Raw genomic sequence first — 25042 nt, forward strand, 5'->3', positions numbered from 1 at the left:
ATACCTTTGCGCCCCACAGGGGAAAATACCCACCCCCCCCGGGACCGAGGTCTCTGAGGGGCAATGACATCGACAGCTTCTCGGTGCGGGAGGCTGCGGTGGCTGGGGCTCCCCGCTGCTCTTAAAGGGGAGGTGGTAGTGCAGCGGCCGCCATCTTTTCTGACCCCGCCGACTTTTCAGTCTGCTCGACAACGACGTGCGCTGGCTCGGCTGGGCCACCAACAGGCAGGTTGGCACTCCCCTAATAAGCACCATGCCATGAGCGCCCCGGGAGCGCCAATAGAAGGCACGGTTACCGCCCCCACTATTTTGACCTGCGAAAGAGAGCAAATCCGCGCTGGTTCCGACGTTTCCAGCGCCGGCGCAGCTCGACCCACTAATTCGAATTATGCGCTGCAGATCCAGGCCGGGGCAATTTCGGCCCCGTACTTCTCTCCCCTATTCTTTGAGCTGTTGTGTCCCAGAGCTGTTAGAATACTGCAGCAGTCTGACGTATCACCGAGTTGGCACACAGTAAATGTTGTTGGGGGAATCTCCTGCCGCTCACTGTTCATTTTAAAGGAAATAGAGCTGATACAAAGAAATATAGCTGTAGCGACATCAATTGTTCGGGAGCGGCAGTTAGAGCTAGCTTAATTATTGACTCTGAGTACAGAGCCAGCTTGCTATCTGGGGCACAGATTGAGCTGTGTATATGTGTTAGCACCAGCCCACTGGGGGAGCTGGGCAGCAGGGAGTCAGCCAGTAGGCAGTTGTGAATAAAGCTGTCTGGAATGAAGTCTCTGCTATCTTCTGCTCATCAGTTACTGAAACAATACCCCCAAGCATTCTTGCAGCCCTCTTTAAAATACTGGAACCACATTATACTCCCCTGTATGTGCCGGGATTAATGATCAAGAAAATATGCACATTCCCTGAGAATAAATTTGTCAACTGTGAAGGAATAAATATAATTTTTGATTTGTAAATGGGATAAAGTTGGAACTTAAATATCTAATATACAGTGTGCGAGTGCTGCACATAACCCAGAGAGTGGGGAATGTGGAGCTCGCTACCACATGGAATAGTTGAGGCTAACAGCGTAGATACATTTAAGGGAAAGATAGATACACACACGAGGAAGAAAGGAATAGACCGTTGATAGGGTGCGATGAAGAGGGGCTTGTGTGGACCATAAAGACTCTGACATGGAGCAGTTAGACCAAATGGCCTGTTTCTGTTCTGTACACTTGATGCAATACAACAATTGACATTCAGCCATACTCTAACTGCATGGCAAATGGATGTGAATTGTCATTTTTTAAAACAGTTTGCACAATGCCACTTACCAGTACGACCATCCATAATCCCAGGTCTGTGGCCTCCAGTCTTCAGGGCCAAGGTTAACGGTCATCTGAAACACGGTTGTATACATCATGTGGGCCACCATACCCAGGAGACCTGCAACACCAAACCACAAGGACGTGGGACAGTAAGCAAAGCTCAAAACCACCAAGTCGTAAGTCACTGTCATTTTTTATTCTGGCTTTAACATACAGCATTTTCTGTTTATTGCAGGTGCATCCAGTTCTCATCAGAATGAAGTGTCTCACAGTGAGGACTGTCTAGATTTGGATCGTCTGTAGTCTCACAGTGTTAGATGGCAGCGTGAATTCAATCTGTGTATGTAATCTCCCACTGTTAATGCTGACAGATGCCTGGATTCAGTCCAACTGCAATCTCACTCGGTTAATACTGAGAACTACCTCGATCTAATTCATTTTCAGTGTCCCCGATATGGTACTGGAGCGGTGTGGATTGAACTACGTCTGATTGACCAATTGTAATGCTGCACAGATGCCGGGAGTTAATTCACCAGCAGTTACCCTGGATTAATATGGAGCAGTGCCTGGATCCATGTGATAAAGAACATAAGAAATAGGAGCAGGAGTCGGCCATTTGGCCCCTCGAGCCTGCTCCGCCATTCAATAAGATCATGGCTGATCTGATCCTGGCCTTAACTCCACTTCCCTGCCCGCTCCCCATAACCCTTGGCTCCTTTATCATTCAAAAATCTGTCTATTTCCATCTTAAATATATTCAAAACCCAGCCTCCACAGCTCTCTGGGGTAGAGAATTACAAAGATTTACGACCCTCTGAGAGAAGAAATTCATCCTCCTTTCCATTTTAAATGGGCGAACCCTTATTGTGAAATTAAGCCCCCTAGTTCAAGATTCCCCCACAAGAGGACTGCCCAAAGTGATTGCCTAGTGTTAAATCTGACAACGGCCTGGAATTAGTTCATGCGTAAACATCAGGGTAACAGTGAGCCAGCCCAGCTTCAGTTCCAACGCATTCTCCCAGAGCCAAGACTGAGAGCTTCCTCCAGAGACAGAAAGCAAGAGGCAACAGGCAGGTTGTAAAGAGATAGAGAAAAAGGACCGAGGGGGAAACATTTGGGAAGTTTACACCCAGGGGGATGCTAATGGGAAGCAAACGACCTTTCACCTGACTCCCACGAAATTCCGCGGGAGTCAGCGGCGGTGGTAACTGGTAGCTTCCCGCTCCTATTGGTAGGGCCCCGCTCCTATCGGTATCGCCCCCGCTCTTATCGGTATCACCCCGCTCCTATCGGTATCGCCCCGCTCCTAGCGGTAGTGTCCCGCGACGCTGTGCCAATGATGACGACGTTATCACCGAGCGCAGAGGTCCGTTTTCGACCCGGAATTCGGTAATGCCCGCGGCAGCTTCACGGGGAGCTGCAGGCCGCTCGTGGGGAGAAAATTACAGGGGAGGCTCAACAGGAAAACAAAATGCCCGACTTACCGGCCGCGGCCTTCTCGTTGATCGCGGAGTCCGTGCCACTTGTGTTGCTAGGCAGCCGCCACGGCACCCCACTCCCTGGTCTAGCGATGGCCCTGTTTCCCGCCTGCAGAGTTGGCAGCTTGACTCTCCCCTTCAATGAAGGGGAGGGCTCTGTCTATGAACTTGGCGTGGGTTTACGCACCGCTCCCACCCCTGAGAGGGAGTGCAGCGTGATATTTTGCGCTCCTCTTGCTCTCGGTGCGGTAACCGAAATATAGATCGCGGGGCGGGACTTCCGCGCCTGGTGCAGGAACTCGTTGCTCGCCAAACGGGAGGTACCGAATTTCGTGACCAAAAATAAAAGGCAGGGGAAAGAGGACACGAGACAAGAGAGAAAAATCTAATTCATGCCGCATGGCTGTGCCCTGAAAAGTACATTAAGGACTCTTCTGCTGCTGTGAACTATGTTAAGTCACATCTCACACCCAAGATCTACAGTTAGCAGCACTGTTTTAGAGTAAAGCTTTACATTTTACAAAGAGAAGGATACTGAGTGCTGCTTGAATGTAAGTTTTGTGAGTTCGCAGGGTTATTATGAGGGTTGTCTCTATTCATTCAGTGTCAATGGGATTCATCTCCATGAAATTGCAATCTTCGATGACTACTGGCTGTGCTGAGAAATCCTGGCATCCTCTTGCTTTCTTTTGGAGAATCATATCCAGCACAAAGTCCTGATTATCTACCATCCCTGCCTTCGCTGACCTGCATTGGCACCTGGTTCCTCAACACCTCAAAAGTTAAAATTCTCACCCTTGACTTGAAATAACCTTGTTCCTGTCTATCTTTGTCATTTCCTCCAGTCCAAAAAAATCCCTCCCCCGTCCTGTCCATTTTCCCGCATGCCTCTGTGGAGCTCCTTAAGTTGGTTTTCTATTTCAAAGGCAAGATATGGTGCAACTGTGGCTCAATGGGTAGGGCACTGAGCTCTGGGTCAAAAAATGATGGGTTCAAGTGCTATTCCAGAGCCTTGAGTGCATAAACAAGCCTGACATTCTAGTGTATTAGTGAGGGAGTGTGCACTTGTTGAGGTGCCATTTGAATGAGACGTTAAATCGAGGCTCAGCTGGACATAAAAAATCCGATGCAGTAGTCAAAGAAGAGCAAGGGAATTCTGCCAGTATCCCAGTCAATTTTTATCTCTCAGCCAATACCACTGAAATAGATTTTTTTGTAATTTATCTCATTGCTGTTTATGGGACCTTGCTGTGCACAACTCATTTGCCTACATTACAACAGTACTTCAAAAAGTACTTCTTTACCTCTAAAGCACTTTGGGACATTCTGAGGATGTGAAAGGTGCTATATAAATACAAGTTGTTGTGTTGAGGATGGATTGTCCTAGGATTCATAGTGAAAGCCCTTCGTAGGACCATTGGGTGAAGCAGGAGGCTTTTGCCACTATTATGTTAGCAGGAAAAGCTTTGTTTTCATAAGTATCATGTACTTCCTATTTCACTCCAGACACAAATAGCAAATGAACATTCCACAGACAGGCTGCACAGAAGTAATGAGAAATACAGAAAATGCTATGTGGGGAAGAGTGAGCTTGATAAGAAGAGAGATACGGAAAGAGTATAAGAGCAAAGAAGAAGAATACAACAACATTGTTTGGCCAGCCCAAGGACAAATGCAGACCACTGCTTTCAGCCACATTTATACTTTTAGCATCAGTGGATACCTCAAGATATATGTGGCTGATGATGAAGAGTTTACAACCGGGATCTGTGCAATACATACTGCTCTGGTTCGTACTGAGCCTGCCTAGATTCAGTTACATGTGTGAGATGGGTTAATACTGAGCACTCTCTCTATTTCATTGGCCCGGATCACTTACACTTGAATGGACAAATCCTAATGTTCTCTAATCTATTTAGTGGGTATCTAGTGGGTAAGTACTCCAACTTCACGCCGTTGTATCTATGTGAATGCCGAGTCGCTTGGCGAGATATCGGAGTAGCAAAGCGTGTGGAGGAGCAGGTTAAATTGAACAGCAATGTCTGGATTTCTGTGTATCACGGCACATATGTGGGCACCAGAAGTTGCTGTCCAATTTATTAATTAATAAAGGGTAGTCTCACCATTATTCCTACCACAAAATCCAGGTCATTATGTGTGCCCTCCAATGGGTTAATATTGGGCACTGCCTCTATTTCATTGTGTGACCTCTGATAGGTTAATACTAGTAGCCATTGTGGCTCAATGGTAGAACTCTCACCTGTGAGTCAGAAGGTTGTGGGTTCATAGAGGTTGAATTTGCCCCGTGCTCCGCGCTGGGTTTGGAGCGCACAATTCGAATGAGTTGCTTTTTTAGCGCCAGCACAGGAAACGCAGGCACCGCCATGGATTTGGGCTCTTTGACGCCCCCCCCAAAAAAATTGTTGTTGCGCTAACGGAGTGCTCACGGGGCGTGACACTCAGAGCTACGCTCAGCACAATAGCGCGACACGGACGGACTGCGTCATGCTGACGCCTCACAATATCCCACCCCTTCTATTAAAAAGGCTGCGAACTCTGCAGTGTCTTTAGTGGTTCCCACTGGGCCAGCAGGGAGGGTGTCGGCCAAGCCAGCGGCCTGGCACCCAAGAGGGGGGGTGCCATGCCGGGCTAGATGTTGGCTGGCTGGCCACACCAGCAGTCGCCATTTTCAGGCTGACAGACAAAAGATGGTGGCCGCTGTGGGGCACCACAGCCATCGAGAAGCTGTCGATGGCATCACCCCACGCCGGCCTTGTGTCCCGTGGGCCAATTTTCCCCCGAGGGGCGCAAAGGGGTCGGCATGCAGGAGAAGGTCAGCTCAAGGACAAGCCAATCACCCCACCCACCCTTCCCTCCAACCACCATCTGCCCCACCTGCGACAAAGACTGTAGGTCCCACACTGGTCTCATCACTGCCTAAGGAGAAGGATAAATGCAGGTTCTTTCTGACTGAGTACAGCTTTTTTCATTTTGTGTGATCTCCAATGGGTTAATATTGAGAACTATCGATTGCATAGTATGTGATTGAATCCAGTTTACCAGCGATCATTAAGGGTTAATATTGAGCCTGGGGATCAATTCAAGTGCAGAGTCCTGGGATTAATGCTGGGCGCTAAATGAATTCAGTTCATGTCTGACATCCCAGGGTTAATACCGACAGCTTTCTGGATTTATGTTTGTGTGCAGTCACCCAGGGTTAGTAATGAGACTGTCTGAATTCTATCTCTGCATTACCTGGGGTCCCATTAGTGCTTCAAATTGTCCTTTTCCAAAGAAATCAGCTGGCAATTTGCGTCAGGTGTTTTGTACCAAGCTGATGGACAGCCCAGATGGTCAGAAGGTTAGGCTTCATCACTTTGAAAGATGATCAGAATACATACCTCTGCACTTGTTAATGGCGCGCGCAATGCAAATTGACAACAAACAACTCGAGTGTAGCTGCAGCTTTGATCAGACACTCCGTTGTGACACAATAATTCTTTTGACATTCCCAGTTTGTGACACGTTTGTGAACCCATCTGGAACTTACTGTAATTTCTATGTGAAAATGTCAATGGAGCAACTCACCACAAGTCAAACTTTATTCTCCCTGGCTAAATGTGAGGTGGGTGCCCTGTATTTAGTATTGAAAGTATTGTAGATAATAAGGGCTTCCTGCGTTCACTTCGTGCATTGGGCTGGTATTAAATTGAAAGCCCAACACAATCCTGAATGTTTCTCCGACAGAAATCAGCAAGAGGCTGGTATCGGCTGTTTGTGCCAAGGCTGATGCCAATCTCCTACTTTGTGAGCTAAGCTTTTGATTTCCACAGAAATTAGATGAAGGGCATTTATTCCAGTTATCATCTGTCTCACCCGTATGTTAATTTTCCTTCAGTAATCCAGTTAATGGGAACAACAAATTTGAGGATACTATCTCTAACTTCTTCCAGTTCTGATAAAAGATCATCGACCTGAAACATTAACTCTGTTTCCCGCTCTACTGATGCTGCCTGACCTGCTGAGTACTTCCAGCATTTCCTGTTTTTATTGTGGTATTTCTTTAACAGCGAGCCTTCAGATTGTCAGCAGGTCGAGGGAAATGCCAGTCTCCTTGGGCTGAATGGTTTCATGGGTTTTCAGTGCACTCGCTGTGACATTGAAAGACTGATCAATAAATAAATACAGTAGCAAAGTTATTCTTTACTAACTTGACATTCGATAGAACTAAGACAAACACCATTTTAATTAAAAAGCAAAGGAGATATTTTTCTTGCAAGGGTATTAACAGGCACTAAATGGGTGCTGTGCTAATAAGAGATGTCTGTTTGAAAGCCTGGTTTTAGCATGCAATTTTGGTACTAATTGCCAATTACTCTAATTTGAACTTGCCAGGAGACACAACATCAGACACCTGCAGGTTTAGCACTCAAGTGCTAATTAGACGCAATTTTTGTGGGGCAGTATATGTGGGCTCCTCGCACCCACTTCCACTGAGGATGTGGTGTGCTCTGGCTGGCACATAGCAGCACGTTGCAGGATGGCTCAGGGACTGAAGGAGCGGGTGCACAGGTTCTCGGACGCGGCACTGGAGGTCCTGGTGGTGAAGGTCCAGAGGAGGAGAGATGTTCTGTACCCACGTGGAAGTGGGAACAGTCCACCTTGCCCACCTGTCCCTCTCTCCTGCAGCAACTGGTGCTGCTCTGACCGGCCTCATGTCTTCCTCCCATTCCTCCTGCAGACAAAGGGGGACCCCTAGCAAGGTGCCAGTGAGCAAGAGCTCTCTTCCTCCTGATGACTCCTATAAGGTAGAGTAGCACAGCACCCACACATTTTAGTTGAAGTCCTCAGAGAATTTCCAGAATAAATGTTGCCAGAATGTTGCTGAAAGTCCCCTTCAAACCTCTAGCAGCAAGTGAACAGTAAAAGGTGATATACCTTTAAACAGCGTTCAAAATTCTGAGGAATGGAATGTTTACTCCTGTTCAGCTGGTCGCTGTTAGGTGATGTTGTTAAATGAAGTGTTATCCAGCAAAATGCCATGCGCAGGATGAGCACAAGCAGGCAATTTAATTCTCAATCAGCCCTTAATGACCCTCCGGGTGGCCGTTCCTTGCACATGCTTTAACTCCTTTACCAAAATGGTGTCTTGCACTGAACGTGGGCTAAACCGTCATTGCAGCTTAAGACCCCATATTGGTCACCACTTTAGCGCCGAAAGAATTCGGCCCAATTGACCCCCTAAATGTTCTATAGACTGTTCACTCTTTCCCTATTTTTTCCTATTCTGTGTAATATTCTTCTTTTTGTGTTCTATTTCGATGCACTACGATTCATTCACCTTCTGAGCTTTTCAAACCTTTTTCCTCATTTTGTCCCTTCTTTCTGACTTTCAGCACCTTTTAAAAAAGATTTGCTGCAAGTCCTCTCCAAAGCCCAATATGCCGACTAATTGGAAGCCCGGAGCTTTGGGCCGACCAGGACAGTTTTTGATGCATTTTATGCCCCAGGAATGGAAGCAGTTTGCCGAATGTATGATTTTAGCAGGGTTAGCTAGGAGAGTAATTTCATCCTTCCGAGCATTTGAAAAAAAAATGAGACTGGAGTCAGTAATTAACTGTGTGCTCCGACTGCAGAACTATACACTTAGCTGAAAATCACCCATATTATTAAGCACTTAGCTGAATGGCTTCCATGGAAACGAATACAAGTTATTATTTTGATGGTGTACACGTAGAGGTAACCTTTTATACAGGGGAAGACTCTGACTGTAAAGGCTTTAATCCTGATGGGTTCAATCTTATTATCTAAGGTAGTTTCTTAGAAATCATTGTCTGAGAAATGTCATGTTTAGTTAACGAGAAAGAGAAGTGGTCACCATGTGACACCGGTGAACTGGATACTGCTACAAGTGCTTCCATTAAATGTGTGCGTCCATCTGTTACAATATGTGTGAATGTGTGTCCTGTATATGTCTGTATATCTGAGTGCGTGTGTCTATGTACCTATGTGTGCATCACACTGGCATATACTTGTATGTCTGTATGTGTATCTGTGCGTGTGCGCATACATGACTTTGTATCTGTGTGAAAAGACTTGCATTTATATAGCGCCTTTCGCGACTACCTTATTTCTCCAAGTTCTTTACAGCCAATGAAGTACTTTTGGAGTGTAGTCACTGTTGTAATGTGGGGAAACACGGTAGCCAATATGTGCACAGCAAGCTCCCACAAACAGCAATATGATAATGACCAGATAATCTGTTTTAGTGATGTTGATTGGGGGATAAATATTGGCCAGGACAATGGGGATAACTCCCCTGCTCTTCTTCAAAATCGTGCCATGGGATCTTTTACATCCACCGGAGAGGGCAGATGGAGGCCTTGGTTTGATGTCTCATCCGAGAAATGGTCATTGCCTGACATGAGTGAATTGGATAATGCTGCAAGTGCTTCCATTATATGTGTGTGTGTGTGCTTGTCTGTCTGTATGTGTGAATGTGTAGCTATGTGTGTGTATAAGTATGTATATCTGAGTAAGTGTGTATTTGTACCTGTGTGTGCATGCACGCAAGCAGGTACTTGTATATCTGTATCTTTGTGTGTATGTATATATGTATATATGCATCGCTCTGTATCTATGTGTGTATATATTTTATATATATATTTTCTGTAGTCTGTCTCCATATTGATCAGGAACTCATTCATTTTGATAAGTTTTTCCCCTCCTACTCTCTTAGAGTTGATTAGTCTGGCTAGGGTCTGGTTCCTATGGCAACTTACCCGGATGACCATCTTTGACATATTGACTCTCAGACAGTGATTGCCAGCAAACCATTTGAGCATGGGAAACATCGCAGCAGTGCCAACCCTATCCCCCCTTCGCATTCACACTTGTACGAATTTCAGCATGGGTGGGCGGGGGTCACTAAATAACCATCAGGAAAGAGGGACCCTGGCTCAGTTTCTTCCTCATTCCCTAGCCTATAGCAGCCAAGGCCGACACCACTGCCCCACTGCTGCCCACCTGAGGTCAGCTAACTGAGCACTGACCAAGCTGCTGCTCTGTGGTCTCTGATCCGTCGGCAGATCCAAGTTATACTGCCGAGTGCACCTCACCTTCGGCAGCACCTCCCAAACCTGCGACCTCTACCACCTAGAAGGACAAGGGCAGCAGACGCATGGGAACACCAGCACCTCCACGCTCCCCTCCGAGTCACACACCATCCTGACTTGGAAATATATCACTGTTCCAGGTGTAGGGTGAGGAGAGGGCAAAAGGGGTGGGGTTGGAAAAACGTGATCCATCTTACCATGTGAATCATGTTCTTGCTCTCAACCCCCTCCCTGTAGACCTGCATTACGTTCTTCTGCCATCCCCATTGTGCTCTCCGTGCTCTTTGCCCCCCCCCCTCCCCGGTGCCCCCCCACCCATCGAGTTCCTGACCTCCTCTCCCTGAGTTCCTTCTCTCTCCCCCTTCTGATCCCCTCTCCCCGTCCCCTATCTCTCTCTCTGCCTCCCCTCCCTCTGCCCCCTCCCAGTCTCTCTCTGCCCCTCTCTCCCCCAGTCTCTCTCACTCTCTCACTCTCTCACTCTCCCCCACTCTCTCTCTCTCTCACTCTCCCCCACTCTCTCTCTCTCTCTCTCTCTCTCACTCTCCCCCAGTCTCTCTCACTCTCTCACTCTCCCCCACTCTCTTTCTCTCTCACTCTCCCCCACTCTCTCTCTCATTCTCCCCCACTCTCTCTCTCTCTCTCTCTCTCTCACTCTCCCCCACTCTCTCTCACTCTCCCCCAGTCTCTCTCACTCTCTCACTCTCCCCCACTCTCTTTCTCTCTCACTCTCCCCCACTCTCTCTCTCTCTCTCTCACTCTCCCCCACTCTCTCTCTCTCTCTCTCTCACTCTTCCCCGCTCTCTCACTCTCTCACTCTCCCTCCTCTCTCTCTCAGAAGGCCACAGAAAGGTTCCTGTAGCAATATTCTCGTCAAAAGTTCTGGAGATAACCCAAAAGCCCCAGTAGCAGGCTCAGGCTCGAGCAGCAGCTTCACGCGTTTCGGCCCCACTTCCGTCTTCCTCATATATCGTACCGTGCATGCGCAAAAAGGGGCGGAGTCCACAATGCGCATTCGCAGAAGGACACAACATTTTTTATGCAGATAAACACTCCGCTTTTTAATGGGATGTGGGCATTGCTGGCAAGGCCTGCATTTATTGCCCATTCTTAATTGCCCTTGAGAAGGTAGTGGTGAGCCGCCTTCATGAACGGCTGCAGTCTGTGTGCTGAAGGTGCTCCCACAGTGCTGATAGAGAGGGAGTTCCAGGATTGTGACCCAGTGACAAGGCAGGAATGGCGATATATTTCCAAGTCAGGATGGTATGTAACTTGGAGGGGAACTAGCAGGTAGTAATGTTCCCATGCGCCTGCTACCCTTGTCCTACCAGGTGGTAGAGATCGTGGGTTTGGGAGGTGCTGCCGAAGAATCTGTGGCAAGCTTGTAGATGGTACACACTGCAGCCACGGTGCGCCAGTGGTGGAGGGAATGAATGTTGAAGGTGGTAGATGGGGTGCCGATCAAGCGGGCTGCTTTGTTCTGGATGGTGTCGAGCTTCTTGAGTGTTGTTGGAGCTGCACTCATCCAGGCAAGTGGAGAGTATTCCATCACATTCCTGACTTGTGCCTTGTAGATGGTGGAAAGGCTTTGGGGAGTGAGGAGGTGAGTCACTCACCACGGAATACCCAGCCTCTGACTTGCTCTTGTAGCCACAGTATTTATGTGGCTGGTCCAGTTAAGTTTCTGGTCAATGGTTAATGGTGACCTTCAGAATTTAGATGGCGTTGGGTGGGGGGGGGGGCAGAGGAGACGACCATGGTAGTTCAGTTGAATGTCAAGGGGCGGTGGTTAGACTCTCTTGTTGGAGATAGTTATTGCCTGCACTTGTGTGACGCAGATGTCACTTGCCACTTATCAGCCCAAGCCTGAATGCTGTCCAGGTCTTGCTGCATGTGGGCATTGACTGCTCCATTATCTGAGGAGTTGCAAATGGAACTGAACACTGTGCAGTCATCAACGAACATCCCCACTTCTGACCGTATAATGGAGGGAAGGTCATTGATGAAGCAGCTGAAGATGGTTTGGCCTTGGACACTGCCCTGAGGAATTCCTGGAGCAATGTCCTGGGGTTGTGATGATTGGCTTCCAACTACAACCATCTTCCTTTGTGCTCGGTATGACTCCAGCCAGTGGAGAGTTTTCCCCCTGAGTCCCATTGACTTCAATTTTACTGGGGCTCCTTGAGGCCACACTCGGTCAAATGCTGCCTTGATGTCAAGGGCAGTCACTCTCACCTCACCTCTAGAATTCAGCTTTTTTGTCCATGTTTGGACCAAGGCTGTCTTGAGGTCTGGAGCTGAGTGGGCCAAGGATTGAGGGATAAATATTTTACCAAATCAAATACAAACGGTAAGCGGTGTGAGACTTCCTCCAACAGCTGGTCTTGCATTTCTCACCTTAGTGCACTAAAGAGACACATTGGGACCTAACTCCTGAGATATTCCAACACTGTCACATTGATGTACACTCAAACCTGCTTTGCATTGATGGGAATGTATCATATTTATTGTGGTTTCTCTCTCCTGTAACTGTACCTATGATTTGTCTTTTGGTTTAACTTGACTCTGTAATGCATTTATTCACTTTGTAACTTCTCACTGTAAGAAGATGATTGCACATGCCCTTTTGCAAGTGAATCTTCGAATTAGTCATGTTTTGCTCTTGTTGTAGATCTTCAAACATTCGTTTCAAATGGATTTGTTACCGACGTGATTAAATCAATCAGATAAAACATGGCAATGGAACAGGCTGCACTGGCTATGTTATAGATGAGGATATAAACAATTTTTGGGAGCAAGAAAAAGCCATTGGGCCCAACAAGCCTTTTGGATAAATCCTAACCTCATTTTCTTGCCTTCTCGCTATATCCCTCAATCCCTTCTCCCTCCGCAAACACACCCACCTGGAATATTTACTTAAATATCCTTCTGTCCCCGTTCCCTGTAACTTATTCCTCAACTCCATTATCCTTTGTGCAATGAGAGTTCTACATGGCCTCTCTTACTCCCAACTCCTAATATTAAACTTTGGGCCCCTGGCATTTGAATCTGTTGCCATCGTGAATGATTTACTTGCATTAACGTTACCAATTCTCTTCATGATCTTGAATACAGTAATTAGGCAGTACCACTGGGAAGGACAGTTGTAAAGCAGCCAAGCTTAGGAGTCGAGTCCAAGAACAGCGCCACCTGTTGTACAGGATGAACAATTACCTGTACCTGAATGGTAGTGTAGTGGTTATGTTACTAAACTGGTAATCCAGAAGCTGGACTAATGATTTGGGGACATGAGTTTAAATCCCAATGTGACAGTTGGGGAATTTAAATTCAATTAAATAAATCAGGAATTTTCAGATCAGTAATGTTGAGAATCATAGTCATTAAAAAAAAAAACATCTGGTTCACTAATGTCCTTTAGGGAAGGAAATCTACTGTCCTTACCCATTATGGCCAATATGTGACTCCAGACTCTTAACTGCCCTCTGAAATGGTCCAGTAAGCCTCTCAGTTGTTCAGGGGCAATTAGGGAAGGGCAGTAAAATGCCACCAAATAGGGGTGTTTGGAATTTGGATTTAAAGCCTCTGATATAAAGTTATGATTCTTTACTTAAGTCAGTGCTAATTTGTGATTTTGTGTCCAAGTAGATGATGAGCCATATCTATCCTGAATGTAGTCCCAATTGTGTCGTGTTGTGCTCAGATGGCACAAGGGACAGCCTGAAGCTAGTCTGAGTCTAAAGTTCTGCAATGTATCACTGTGATTTCAAGCAAGTGCCAAGGGAACCTGATTCCATATTGTGGACTCTGTTTCATTAACATGTCCATCAGTTTAATGTACAGCTACAGATGTTTCCTGTCACAGCTGATGACACTGCCAGGTAGAAGTGACCTCCAGAATCCACGGTGAAGTCAAATGGGAAGAAATTCAAAAGTCTGAATTTATTAAACAGGTTTCCCTCTCACTGCCTCTCTCTCTCCTCTCTCTTACCCTCTCCTTTCCTTTGTACTCTCGCTCCTTCCCTCTCTCTCTTTCTTTTCCCTTCTCTCCTCTCCCTTCCTCTCCTTTGGTATACCTCTGTCCTTCTGGTCTCTCCCTTTCAGTTTTTCTCATTCCCCTTTCTATAGCAGGAGTAGGTGGGATGAGATGGAAGCCATTTCAGTAGGAGTGGGAGGGATAGGGAGGGGCCATTACAGTAGGAGTGGGAGGGATGGGGCGGGGCCATTACAGTAGGAATGGGAGGGATGGGGCGGGGCCATTACAGTAGGAGTGGGAGTGGGAAATAATGCAGCAGTGCATGGGAGCAGGAGGGATTGGGAAACATAGAAAGATAGAAAATAGGTGCAGGAGTAGGCCATTCGGCCCTTCTATCCTGCACCGCCATTCAATGAGTTCATGGCTGAACATGCAACTTCAGTACCCCATTTCTGCTTTCTTGCCATACCCCTTGATCCCCCTAGTAGTAAGGACTACATCTAACTCCTTTTTGAATATATTTAGTGAATTGGCCTCAACAACTTTCTGTGGTAAAGAATTCCACAGGTTCACCACTCTCTGGGTGAAGAAGTTTCTCCTCATCTCGGTCCTAAATGGCTTACCCCTTATCCTTAGACTGTGACCCCTGGTTCTGGACTTCCCCAACATTGTGAACATTCTTCCTGCATCTAACCTGTCTAAACCCATCAGAATTTTAAACGTTTCTATAAGGTCCCCTCTCATTCTTCTGAACTCCAGTGAATACAAGCCCAGTTGATTTAGTCTTTCTTGATAGGTCAGTCCCGCCATCCCGGGAATCAGTCTGGTGAACCTTCGCTGCACTCCCTCAATAACAAGAATGTCCTTCCTCGGGTTAGGAGACCAAAACTGTACACAATACTCCAGGTGTGGCTTCACCAAGGCCCTGTACAACTGTAGCAACACCTCCCTGCCCCTGTACTCAAATCCCCTCGCTATGAAGGCCAACATGCCATTTGCTTTCTTAACCACCTGCTGTACCTGCATGCCAACCTTCAATGACTGATGTACCATGACACCCAGGTCTCGTTGCACCTCCCCTTTTCCTAATCTGTCACCATTCAGATAATAGTCTGTCTCTCTATTTTTACCACCAAAGTGGACAACTTCACATTTATCCACATTATATTTCATCTGCCATGCATTTGCCCACTCACCTAACATATCCAAGTCGTTCTGCAGCCTCATAGCATCCTCCTCGCAGCTCACACTGCCACCTAACTTAGTGTCATCCGCAAATTTGGAGATACTACATTTAATCCCCTCGTCTAAATCATTAATATACAGTGTAAACAGCTGGGGCCCCAGCACAGAACCTTGCGGTACCCTACTACTCACCGCCTGCCATTCTGAAAAGTACCCATTTACTCCTACTCTTTGCTTCCTGTCTGACAACCATTTCTCAATCCATGTCAGCACACTACCCCCAATCCCATGTGCTTTAACTTTGCACATTAATCTCTTGTGTGGAACTTTGTCAAAAGCCTTCTGAAAGTCCAAATATACCACATCAAATGGTTCTCCCTTGTCCACTGTACTGGAAACATCCTCAAAAAATTCCAGAAGATTTGTCAAGCATGATTTCCCTTTCACAAATCCATGCTGACTTGGACCTATCATGTCACCTCTTTCCAAATGCGCTGCTATGACATCCTTAATAATTGATTCCATCATCTTACCCACTACTGATGTCAGGCTGACCGGTCTATAATTCCCTGTTTTCTCTCTCCCTCCTTTTTTAAAAAGTGGGGTTACATTGGCTACCCTCCACTCGATAGGAACTGATCCAGAGTCAATGGAATGTTGGAAAATGACTGTCAATGCATCCGCTATTTCCAAGGCCACCTCCTTAAGTACTCTGGGATGCAGTCCATCAGGCCCTGGAGATTTATCGGCCTTCAATCCCATCAATTTCCCCAACACAATTTCCCGACTAATAAGGATTTCCCTCAGTTCCTCCTCCTTACTAGACCCTCTGACCCTTCTTATATGCAGAATGTTGTTAGTGTCCTCCTTAGTGAATACCGAACCAAAGTACTTGTTCAATTGGTCCGCCATTTCTTTGTTCCCTGTTATGACTTCCCCTGATTCTGACTGCAGGGGACCTACGTTTGTCTTTACTAACCTTTTTCTCTTTACATATCTATAGAAAATTTTGCAATCCGTCTTAATGTTCCCTGCAAGCTTCTTCTCGTACTCCATTTTCCCTGCCCTAATCAAACCCTTTGTCCTCCTCTGCTGAGTTCTAAATTTCTCCCAGTCTCCAGGTTCGCTGCTATTTCTGGCCAATTTGTATGCCACTTCCTTTGCTTCAATACTATCCCTGATTTCCCTTGATAGCCACGGTTGACCCACCTTCGCTTTTTTATTTTTATGCCAGACAGTAATGTACAATTGTTGTAGTTTATCCATGCGGTCTCTAAATGTCTGCCATTGCCCATCCACAGTCAACCCCTCAAGTATCATTCGCCAATCAATCCTAGCCAATTCACGCCTCATACCTTCAAAGTTACCCTTCTTTAAGTTCTGGACCATGGTCTCTGAATTAATTGTTTCATTCTCCATCCTAATGCAGAATTCCACCATATTATGGTCACTCTTCCCCAAGGGGCCTCGCACAACGAGATTGCTAATTAATCCTCTCTCATTACACAACACCCAGTCTAAGATGGCCTCTCCCCTAGTTGGTTCCTCGACATATTGGTCTAGAAAACCATCCCTTATGCACTCCAGGAAATCCTCCTCTACCGTATTGCTTCCAGTTTGGTTAGCCCAATCTATATGCATATTAAAGTCACCCATGATAACTGCTGCACCCTTATTGCATGCACCCCTAATTTCCTGTTTGATGCCCTCCCCAACATCACTACTACTGTTTGGAGGTCTGTACACAACTCCCACTAACGTTTTTTGCCCTTTAGTGTTCTGCAGCTCTACCCATATAGATTCCACATCATTCAAGCTAATGTCATTCCTAACTATTGTATTAATCTCCTCTTTAACCAGCAATGCTACCCCACCTCCTTTTCCTTTTATTCTATCCTTCCTGAATGTTGAATACCCCTGGATGTTGTGTTCCCAGCCCTGATCATTCTGGAGCCACGTCTCCGTAATCCCAATCACATCGTATTTGTTAACATCTATTTGCACAGTTAATTCATCCACCTCATTACGGATACTCCTTGCATTAAGACACAAAGCCTTCAGGCTTGTTTTTTTAACACCCTTTGTCCTTTTAGAATTTTGTTGTACAGTGGCCCTTTTTGTTCTTTGTCTTGCATTTCTCTGCCCTTCACTTTTTCTCATCTCCTTTCTGTTTTTTGATTTTGTCTCCTTTTTGTTTCCCTCTGTCTCACTCCATTGGTTCCCATTCCCCTGCCATATTAGTTTAACTCCTCCCCAACAGCACTAGCAAACACTCCCCCGAGGACATTGGTTCCGGTCCTGCCCAGGTGCAGACCGTCGGTTTGTACTGGTCCCACCTCCCCCAGAACCGGTTCCAATGCCCCAGGAATTTGAATCCCTCCCTGCTGCACCACTGCTCAAGCCACGTATTCATCTGTGCTATCCTGCGATTCCTACTCTGACTAGCACGTGGTACTGGTAGCAATCCCGAGATTACTACTTTTGAGGTCCTACTTTTTAATTTAGCTCCTAGCTCCTTAAATTCATTTCGTAGGACCTCATCCCTTTTTTTACCTATGTCGTTGGTACCAATGTGCACCACAACAACTGGCTGTTCTCCCTCCCTTTTTAGAATGTCCTGCACCCGCTCCGAGACATCCTTGACCTTTGCACCAGGGAGGCAACATACTATCCTGGAGTCTCGGTTGCGGCCGCAGAAATGCCTATATATTCCCCTAACAATTGAATCCCCTATCACTATCGCTCTCCCACTCTTTTTCCTGCCCTCCTGTGCAACAGAGCCAGCCACGGTGCCATGAACTTGGCTGCTGCTGCCCTCCCCTGATGAGTCATCTCCCTCAATAGTACTCAAAGCAGTGTATCTGTTTTGCAGGGGGATGACCACAGGGGACCCTTGCACTACCTTCTTTGCACTGCTCTTCCTGCTGGTCTTCCATTTCCTATCTGGCTGTGGACCCTTCTCCTGTGGTATGACCAACTCGCTACATGTGCTACTCACATCATTCTCAGCATCGTGGATGCTCCAGAGTGAATCCACCCTCAGCTCCAACTCCGCAATGCGGACTGTCAGGAGCTGGAGGTGGATACACTTCCCGCACATGTCGTCGTCAGGGACACTGAAGTCGTCCCTGAGTTTCCACATGGTACAGGAGGAGCATAACACGCGACCGAGCTCTTCTGCCATGACTTAACCTTTAGATAGGCAACAACAATGTTAAAGTTTACTCACTGTTAAAGAGAAGAAAAACTACTCACCAATCACCAGCCAATCACTTACCCGTTTGGCTGTGACATCACCTTTCTGTTTCTTTTTGCTTCTTTTTTGCCTTCTGCCTGTAGCTGCACAAGCCGCGCCTCACCAACCCCGGACTCACGCTGCTCCAACTGCCGCCGCCTCACTCTCCCGCTGGGCCTTTAATAGGCCTCACCAACCCCACTCGCGCTGCTCCAACTGCTTAAACTGGGAGGGGAACTGTTTGCTTCAGTTTGCTTATCTTTGAAGAGCCGTCACCATATCACAAATGGCAGCTTCACAAACGAATTCAAGTTTCCAAAAGGATGCTAGCAATGATTTTTATATTCCATCCCTCTATATGGTTTTCCATCCACCAGTCTGTGTAGCGATGTCTCTCTATTTGTGCTTGCAGCTCTCTCGCTTTCCATCATCATCCTTTCTTGAGGATCTTTCTGTCTCTTCCTTCTCCAGTTTTTCTCTTATTGTTTGTTACTGTAATGTATTTGCTTCATGTGTTCTTTGCTTAAGAATTCATAGCAACACATTGCTATTAAGAACTAGCTGGTTTATTAACAATCTCACTACACATTACCAGTTCATCCACCAGGCTCACAACTTCATACTTCATCGTGGATGACCTAGACTCAATGGACTGGGGTTTTATTGAGTCTTGTAAATATCTTGTGATTGGCTCACAATGCAACAGCTCTACAATTATTTTGAATTAACAGATAAAGCCGAGTGCCTGCTTATTAAAGGGGCACTAAAACCCACAAAATTACCAAATAAAACTTTAAGGGGAACCTTAACTGATCGCAACAGCTCTACAACTATTTTAAGTTGAACCTGTAAATCAACTGCAAATCAAATGCCCCCTTATTAAAGTGGGCACCAAAAGCGACAAATGAACAAATTAAACTTTAGACACTAACAGATCAAATTAAAATTTGGTTGCCGGGAGTGATGATGCACTCCAGTCCCTCCAGTGCCCACTTCTAATGTTGGACTACATAATTACAGTCAGCACACATCAAAAGCAGTTTGTTGTATCTGAAGCATTCTGAGGTGTGAGAGATGCGACGACATAGATGCAAGCCTGTCTTTTATTAACAACTCACATTTATTTCTAACAGGGTGTATCTTGTTTGGCCAAATCAAATTAAGATTAGGGTCAGGGGAGCTGCAGGAGCAACCATGATGTTGTGCGGGGGTAGGCGTGGGGGGAGGATGTGGGGGCGGAGGATGGAGGGGGGTTGGGGGGGAGGAGGGGGCAGGCGGGGAGGGGAGGAGGAAGAGTGGGGTGGTGAAAGAGGGGGAGGAGGGCAGAGGGGGGTTGAAGGGGAGGAAGAGGGGGGGAGGATGAGGGGAGGAGGATGGAGGATTTGGGCGGCGGAGGAGGAGAAAGAGGAGGGGCAGGTGGGGTGAGGAGGAGCAGGTGGGGGGGATGAGGAGGAGTGGGGGTGAGGGGGTTGGGGGAGAGGAGGTGGGGCAGGTGGGGGGGGAGGGCGGAGGAGGGTTAGGGAGGGAGGAGGAGGAGCAGGTGGGGGGGAGGAGGAGGAGTGGGGGGAAGGGCGGAGGAGGGGGACAGAGAGGGTTGGGGGGAGGAGGAGGGGCAGGTGAGGGAGGCAGAGGGTGGTTAGGGGGGAGGAGGAGGAAGAGTGAGGGGGAGGAGGGAGGAGGGCGGAGGGGGTTGGGGGGAGGAGAAGGGGCAGGTGAGGGGAGGAGAAGGGGGCAGAGGGTGGTTAGGGGGGAGGAGGAGGACTGGGGGAAAGGAGGAGGAGGAAGAGTGGGGGGGGAAGGAGGGCAGAGGGGGTTGGGGGGAGGAGGAGGGGCAGGTGAGGGGAGGAGGAGGGGGCAGAGGGTGGTTAGGGGGGGAGGAGGAGGACTGGGGGAAAGGAGAAGGAGGAAGAGTGGGGGGGGAAGGAGGGCGGAGGGGGTTGGGGGGAGGAGGAGGGGTGGGGGTGAGGGGGGAGTGCAACAGATGCTCTTTATATTGTAGCTGTGCTCCAGACAGGCACTGTGTGGTTGGAGTATTGCTTAGGGATCCCAGCGCAATATGGGCAGCAACCTAATTTAAATTAAACTGGAGATATAATGAGCCTGGTGCACAGCAGGAAGGGGCTGAGCTAGGATTAGCATTTTTCTGCTTTTCAGTCATTTCTAGAATGTAACTTGGACAGCCAAGGTCTGGGTTTTAAAAAAAAAATAAAAGTCCATTTTCTTCTGCAGTTTATGATGTGGGAGAGTGAGCTGTTAAAGTTTTCAATGCATTTTCACCAGCAGAAAATAAAGGCTCAGAAGCTACAATGCAGTTCCACCCCATGCCCGATCCTCCCCCCACCCCCGTCTTGGCAACAGACTGACCACAGGGAACGCCAGGTCATTTGCCATTCCGCTCAATTCAGCAGCAGGACGTGGGCCTGGAATGGTTAAGTGACAGACTGTACGCCTCACAGCTCCGATTGGAGAACTCCGCCGGTGAGATTCGCCTCAGTTTAATGCTTGCAGGTCACACTCACTTGCTGTAGGTGGTGCTGTTGAGGCACAGGAAACGGCAGATCCCAGAATCTGTGAATGCCACGGACCATTGATCCTTATTGTGAAGGATGTGCGTGACTCAGTGAGTAACAGTTGTGCAAGACATCAATCATTACCATGGCACAGCTTAGCATCAAGTGCTAGTTTATAGCAGCTCCATGACAAGATATAGAAGATTAAATTAAACTTAAAATTACTATATTATCATTCAAATGCAAAAATAGAAGGTATAAAATAGTCTTCATCTCAGAGCAAGAAATCTTCATAATGACTTGTGTATTTAAATTTACAAGCAAGAATATGCATTTATGGAACTACTTTGGTATATGGATGTGTGTGTGCATATATATAGAAATTACAATGCAGTCATTGTACCCATGCTCCATCCTCATCCCTGTTTATATATACATAATATAATCATCAACATAGGCAGTCTCTCGGAATCGAGGAAGACTTGCTTCCACTCCAAAAATGAGTCCTTAGGTGACTGAACAGTTCAATACAAGGACCACAGTCCTTGTCACAGGTGGAACAGATAGTCGTTGAGGGAAAGGGTGGGTGGGACAGATTTGCCGCACGCTCTTTCCGCTGCCTGCGCTTGATTTCTGCATGCTCTCGGCGATGAGACTCGAGGTGCTCAGCGCCCTCCCGGGTGCACTTCCTCCACTTAAGGCGGTCTATGGCCAGGGACTCCCAGGTGTCAGTGGGGATGTTGCACTTTATCAGGGAGGCTTTGAGGGTGTCCTTGTAACGCTTCCTCTGCCCACCTTTGGCTCGTTTGCCGCGAAGGAGGTCAGAGTAGAACACTTGCTTTGGGAGTCTCGTGTCTGGCATGCGAACTATGTGGCCTGCCCAGCGGAGCTGATCAAGTGTGGTCAGTGCTTCAATGCTGGGGATGTTGGCTTGGTCGAGGACGCTAATGTTGGTGCGTCTATCCTCCCAGGGGATTTGAAGGATCTTGCGGAGACATCGTTGGTGGTATTTCTCCAGCAACTTGAGATGTCTACTGTATATGGTTCATGTCTCTGAGCCATACAGGAGGGCGGATATTACTACAGCCCTGTAGACTATGAGCTTGGTGTCAGATTTGAGGGCCTGGTCTTTGAACACTCTTTTCCTCAGGCGGCCAAAGGCTGCACTGGCGCAATATGTGTGTCAGCTCGGCTCTGTTGATAGCATTCTCATGTGAAAGTTGTGTGTTTGAGCCCACACTGGTATCATGGGTGCTGGTTGTCAGTCCTGTGTAGCACAGAGGGAGTGCTGCACTGCCAACGGTGCCGTTACTGCAAGTGAGATTTCAGTCCAGCTACCTGTTTCAGCGCCCCCCCCCCCCCCATGGGCAATAAAGGACGCCCCCGGCACCAGCTGAAGGAGGGCAGGGACTTCTCCCAGTCCTTTAACCAACAAATGCCCGCTGAGGAATGGGTCACTCGTCTCATGGAGGTGTGTGGCATCTTGCTGTGCCAAAAACCCTCAAAATGGCTGCCACATTTGTTTACGCAGCAGCCCCACATTTCACAAAGAGCCGTGTGCATGGAATACTTTGAGGTGCGAGACATGTGGTGTTCTGTAAATGCAAGGCTTCATCTTGTGTAACCATTTGTATTTATTTCTGACAGGATGCTTTAGTCAAACAAAAAGAGGCTGCTTTCTGCTTGTGTGTGCATGAAACGCCTCTCCTAAGTATTCTGCTCTTGATGACGAACTGATATTATCTGCACTAAAATGTCAAGGGCATTGCAGAGAGAGCCTGCTGCTTTTAGTCTTAATTTTTCTCCTTTCTCAGCTGGACTGGAAGGGCCGGTATGTGACAGCAGAGGGCAGTTGTCCTTTTGATTGATTCATCCATTTAAATGATTCCAACAAAAGTACAAAGCCTCACTGTCCGAACGGTGTCACCCAAAATATTGCCGAAAAAGTCTCGGTTCCACTTCAGACATTTTTATTGTGTTGAGGAGGTAACTTTTGATCTTTGTATCAGGCCATGAGTCATAAGAATGAGATTTTACCACTTAGTATGCATTACAGTACTCTCATCGTAACGTTTGGTCTGTACCTGCTAATGTGATGGCACTAGCACTGAGTGATATACGTAGGTACATGCACAGTCATATCTATCACTGTACCTCTGATCACAAATCATAATCCTATACTTTGTCCAGTGCTAAATAAAGGACAAAAGTAATTTATGTACCATACGTACTATACAGAATACAATGTCACCATTAAACCAGAACAGATCTGATGTCTGATTTGTACAGTGATCAATCTGAATTAAGTGCCCAATCTACCATGATTCAAGGTCTGTGTTGGGGACAAGTCATTGTAGATTTTATTGCTGAAATCTTCCAATCCCTCCTAAAAAAATTGCCACTGCATTGCAACATCTGTCATTCTCCTGAAATTAACTTTCAACCACATATCCGCAGCATAACTAAGGCCGCCTATTTCCACCTCTGTTACGCAGCTGAAGCCCTTATCCTTTGTCACCTCTGGACATGACTATTCCAAAGCACTCCTGGCTGGCCTCCCACATTCTACCCTATGTAAACTAGAGGTGATCCAAAACGCTGTTATCCATGTCCTGACTCATACAAAGTCCCGTTCACCCATCACCCCTGTGCTCGCTGACCTACGTAAGATTTCTTCCCACGGGTTTCGAACATCAAGACTTATAAGAACACTGAGATTTTCCAATACAATGGACATTTATTAAAAAGATTAAAATGACTCTAAGTTTCGGGTTCAACACGATCGCATACAGATCTAAAATCAAAAACCAAAACCACAAATCTCTAGCTTACCGATTTTAGATTCACATACCCCAATTCTCCCAGTTGCTTACAATTGAAACAACCTTAAACTTGGCAATGTATTTGCTCCTACGTTAATTGGTTATGCACATTTCTCTTGCAATGTATATATCCAACTGTTTACAGTTATCCTATTTCCCCAGTTACATACAATTAAAACCTACATTAACTGGTCATGCCTCTCAGCAATAACTATGCTCAAACTGGCTCAGTTTAATTCAATGGATGATCAATTCATCCGAATATATACCTTCCACATGTTCCCTTCTATGTGTTCCCTTCCTAGTGGTCTATGGCTGTCTTCCAACACCTCCTTCCGGTGTTCCTGTTCCAAGCTCTAGAGAAAGAATTCCTTTGTCTCGTGTGTTTTATAATACCTCAAATAAACTGATCCTGGTTAACAGCCAAAAGTCCAGTTCTGTTTGGCCGGAGATAAACTGACCATTCGTTGATTGGCCAACTCGAATATCCTTCAACATGCCTCTTTCCTGTTTGAATTCAAACTGCTTGTGTCTCGTCCCCTCCCCAAAAGAATTTCTTCAAACAGGCTACAGATGAGTTTTCTTCTCTCACAGGCGGTCAGTAGCCTTCACCTACGTTGGCTCCCAGTTAAGCAAAATGCTCGTCCTTATTTTCAAATTCCTGCAAGGCCTCGCCCCTCCCTATCTCTGTAATATCCTCCAGCCCTACAATCCCCCGAGGTGTCTGTGCTCCGCTAATTCTGCCCCCTTGGGCATCCCTGATTATAGTTGCTCAACCATTGGTGGCCATGCCTTCTGTTGCCTAGGCCCCAAGCTCTGGAATTCCCTGTCTAAGCCTCTCCGCCTCTCTACCTCTCTTTCCTCCTTCAAGACGCTCCTTAAAACGTACCTCTTTGACTAAGTTTTTGGTCACTTGTCCTAACATCTCCTTATGTGGCTCAGTGTCAAATTTTTCATTTCACAAAAAGTGATTTTTTTTCGCCGGCCCCATTGCAGATTTAGGCTCTTTGAAGAACAAAAGTGTTGCCTACGGTAACGGAGTGTTCGCCGGCATTCAGCGACACTTGCACATCGGCTTTTAAAGGTGAGGGCTACTGTGAACCCTGCAGCCTCTTTAATGGTGCCCACTGGGCTGCCAGGGAGGGTGTCAGCCAAGCCAGCAGCCTGGCACCCAAGAGGGGGTGTCGATCTGCATGCTGGCGGCCAAGCCACGCCAGTAGCCGGCACTGTCGGGCTGAGTGAAAAAAGAATGCGGACACCGTGCTACTACCTCCCCTTTAAGGGCGGCCGGGGTGCCCCAACCACCACAGCTTCTTGACCCGCGTGGAAATTTTCCCCGAGGGGCGCAAAGAGGTCGGCGTGGGACGATAAGGGGTCGGCGTGCACGGCGATGACGTCATCACCG

General features: G+C 47.1%; 1 protein-coding gene across 1 annotated transcript in view; it reads right to left on the reverse strand.

Moving 5' to 3' along the window:
* Window positions 1–25042, reverse strand: part of gsg1l2b (gsg1-like 2b) — a 177410-nt gene that overhangs the window by 23486 nt on the left and 128882 nt on the right. The window contains exon 4 of the mRNA XM_070858165.1: window positions 1329–1440. Coding sequence (XP_070714266.1) covers window positions 1329–1440 — 112 coding nt within the window. The remainder of the gene's footprint in view (window positions 1–1328; window positions 1441–25042) is intronic.

This window comes from Pristiophorus japonicus, chromosome 16 (assembly GCF_044704955.1).
Source record: "Pristiophorus japonicus isolate sPriJap1 chromosome 16, sPriJap1.hap1, whole genome shotgun sequence".
NCBI lineage: Eukaryota > Metazoa > Chordata > Chondrichthyes > Pristiophoridae > Pristiophorus > Pristiophorus japonicus.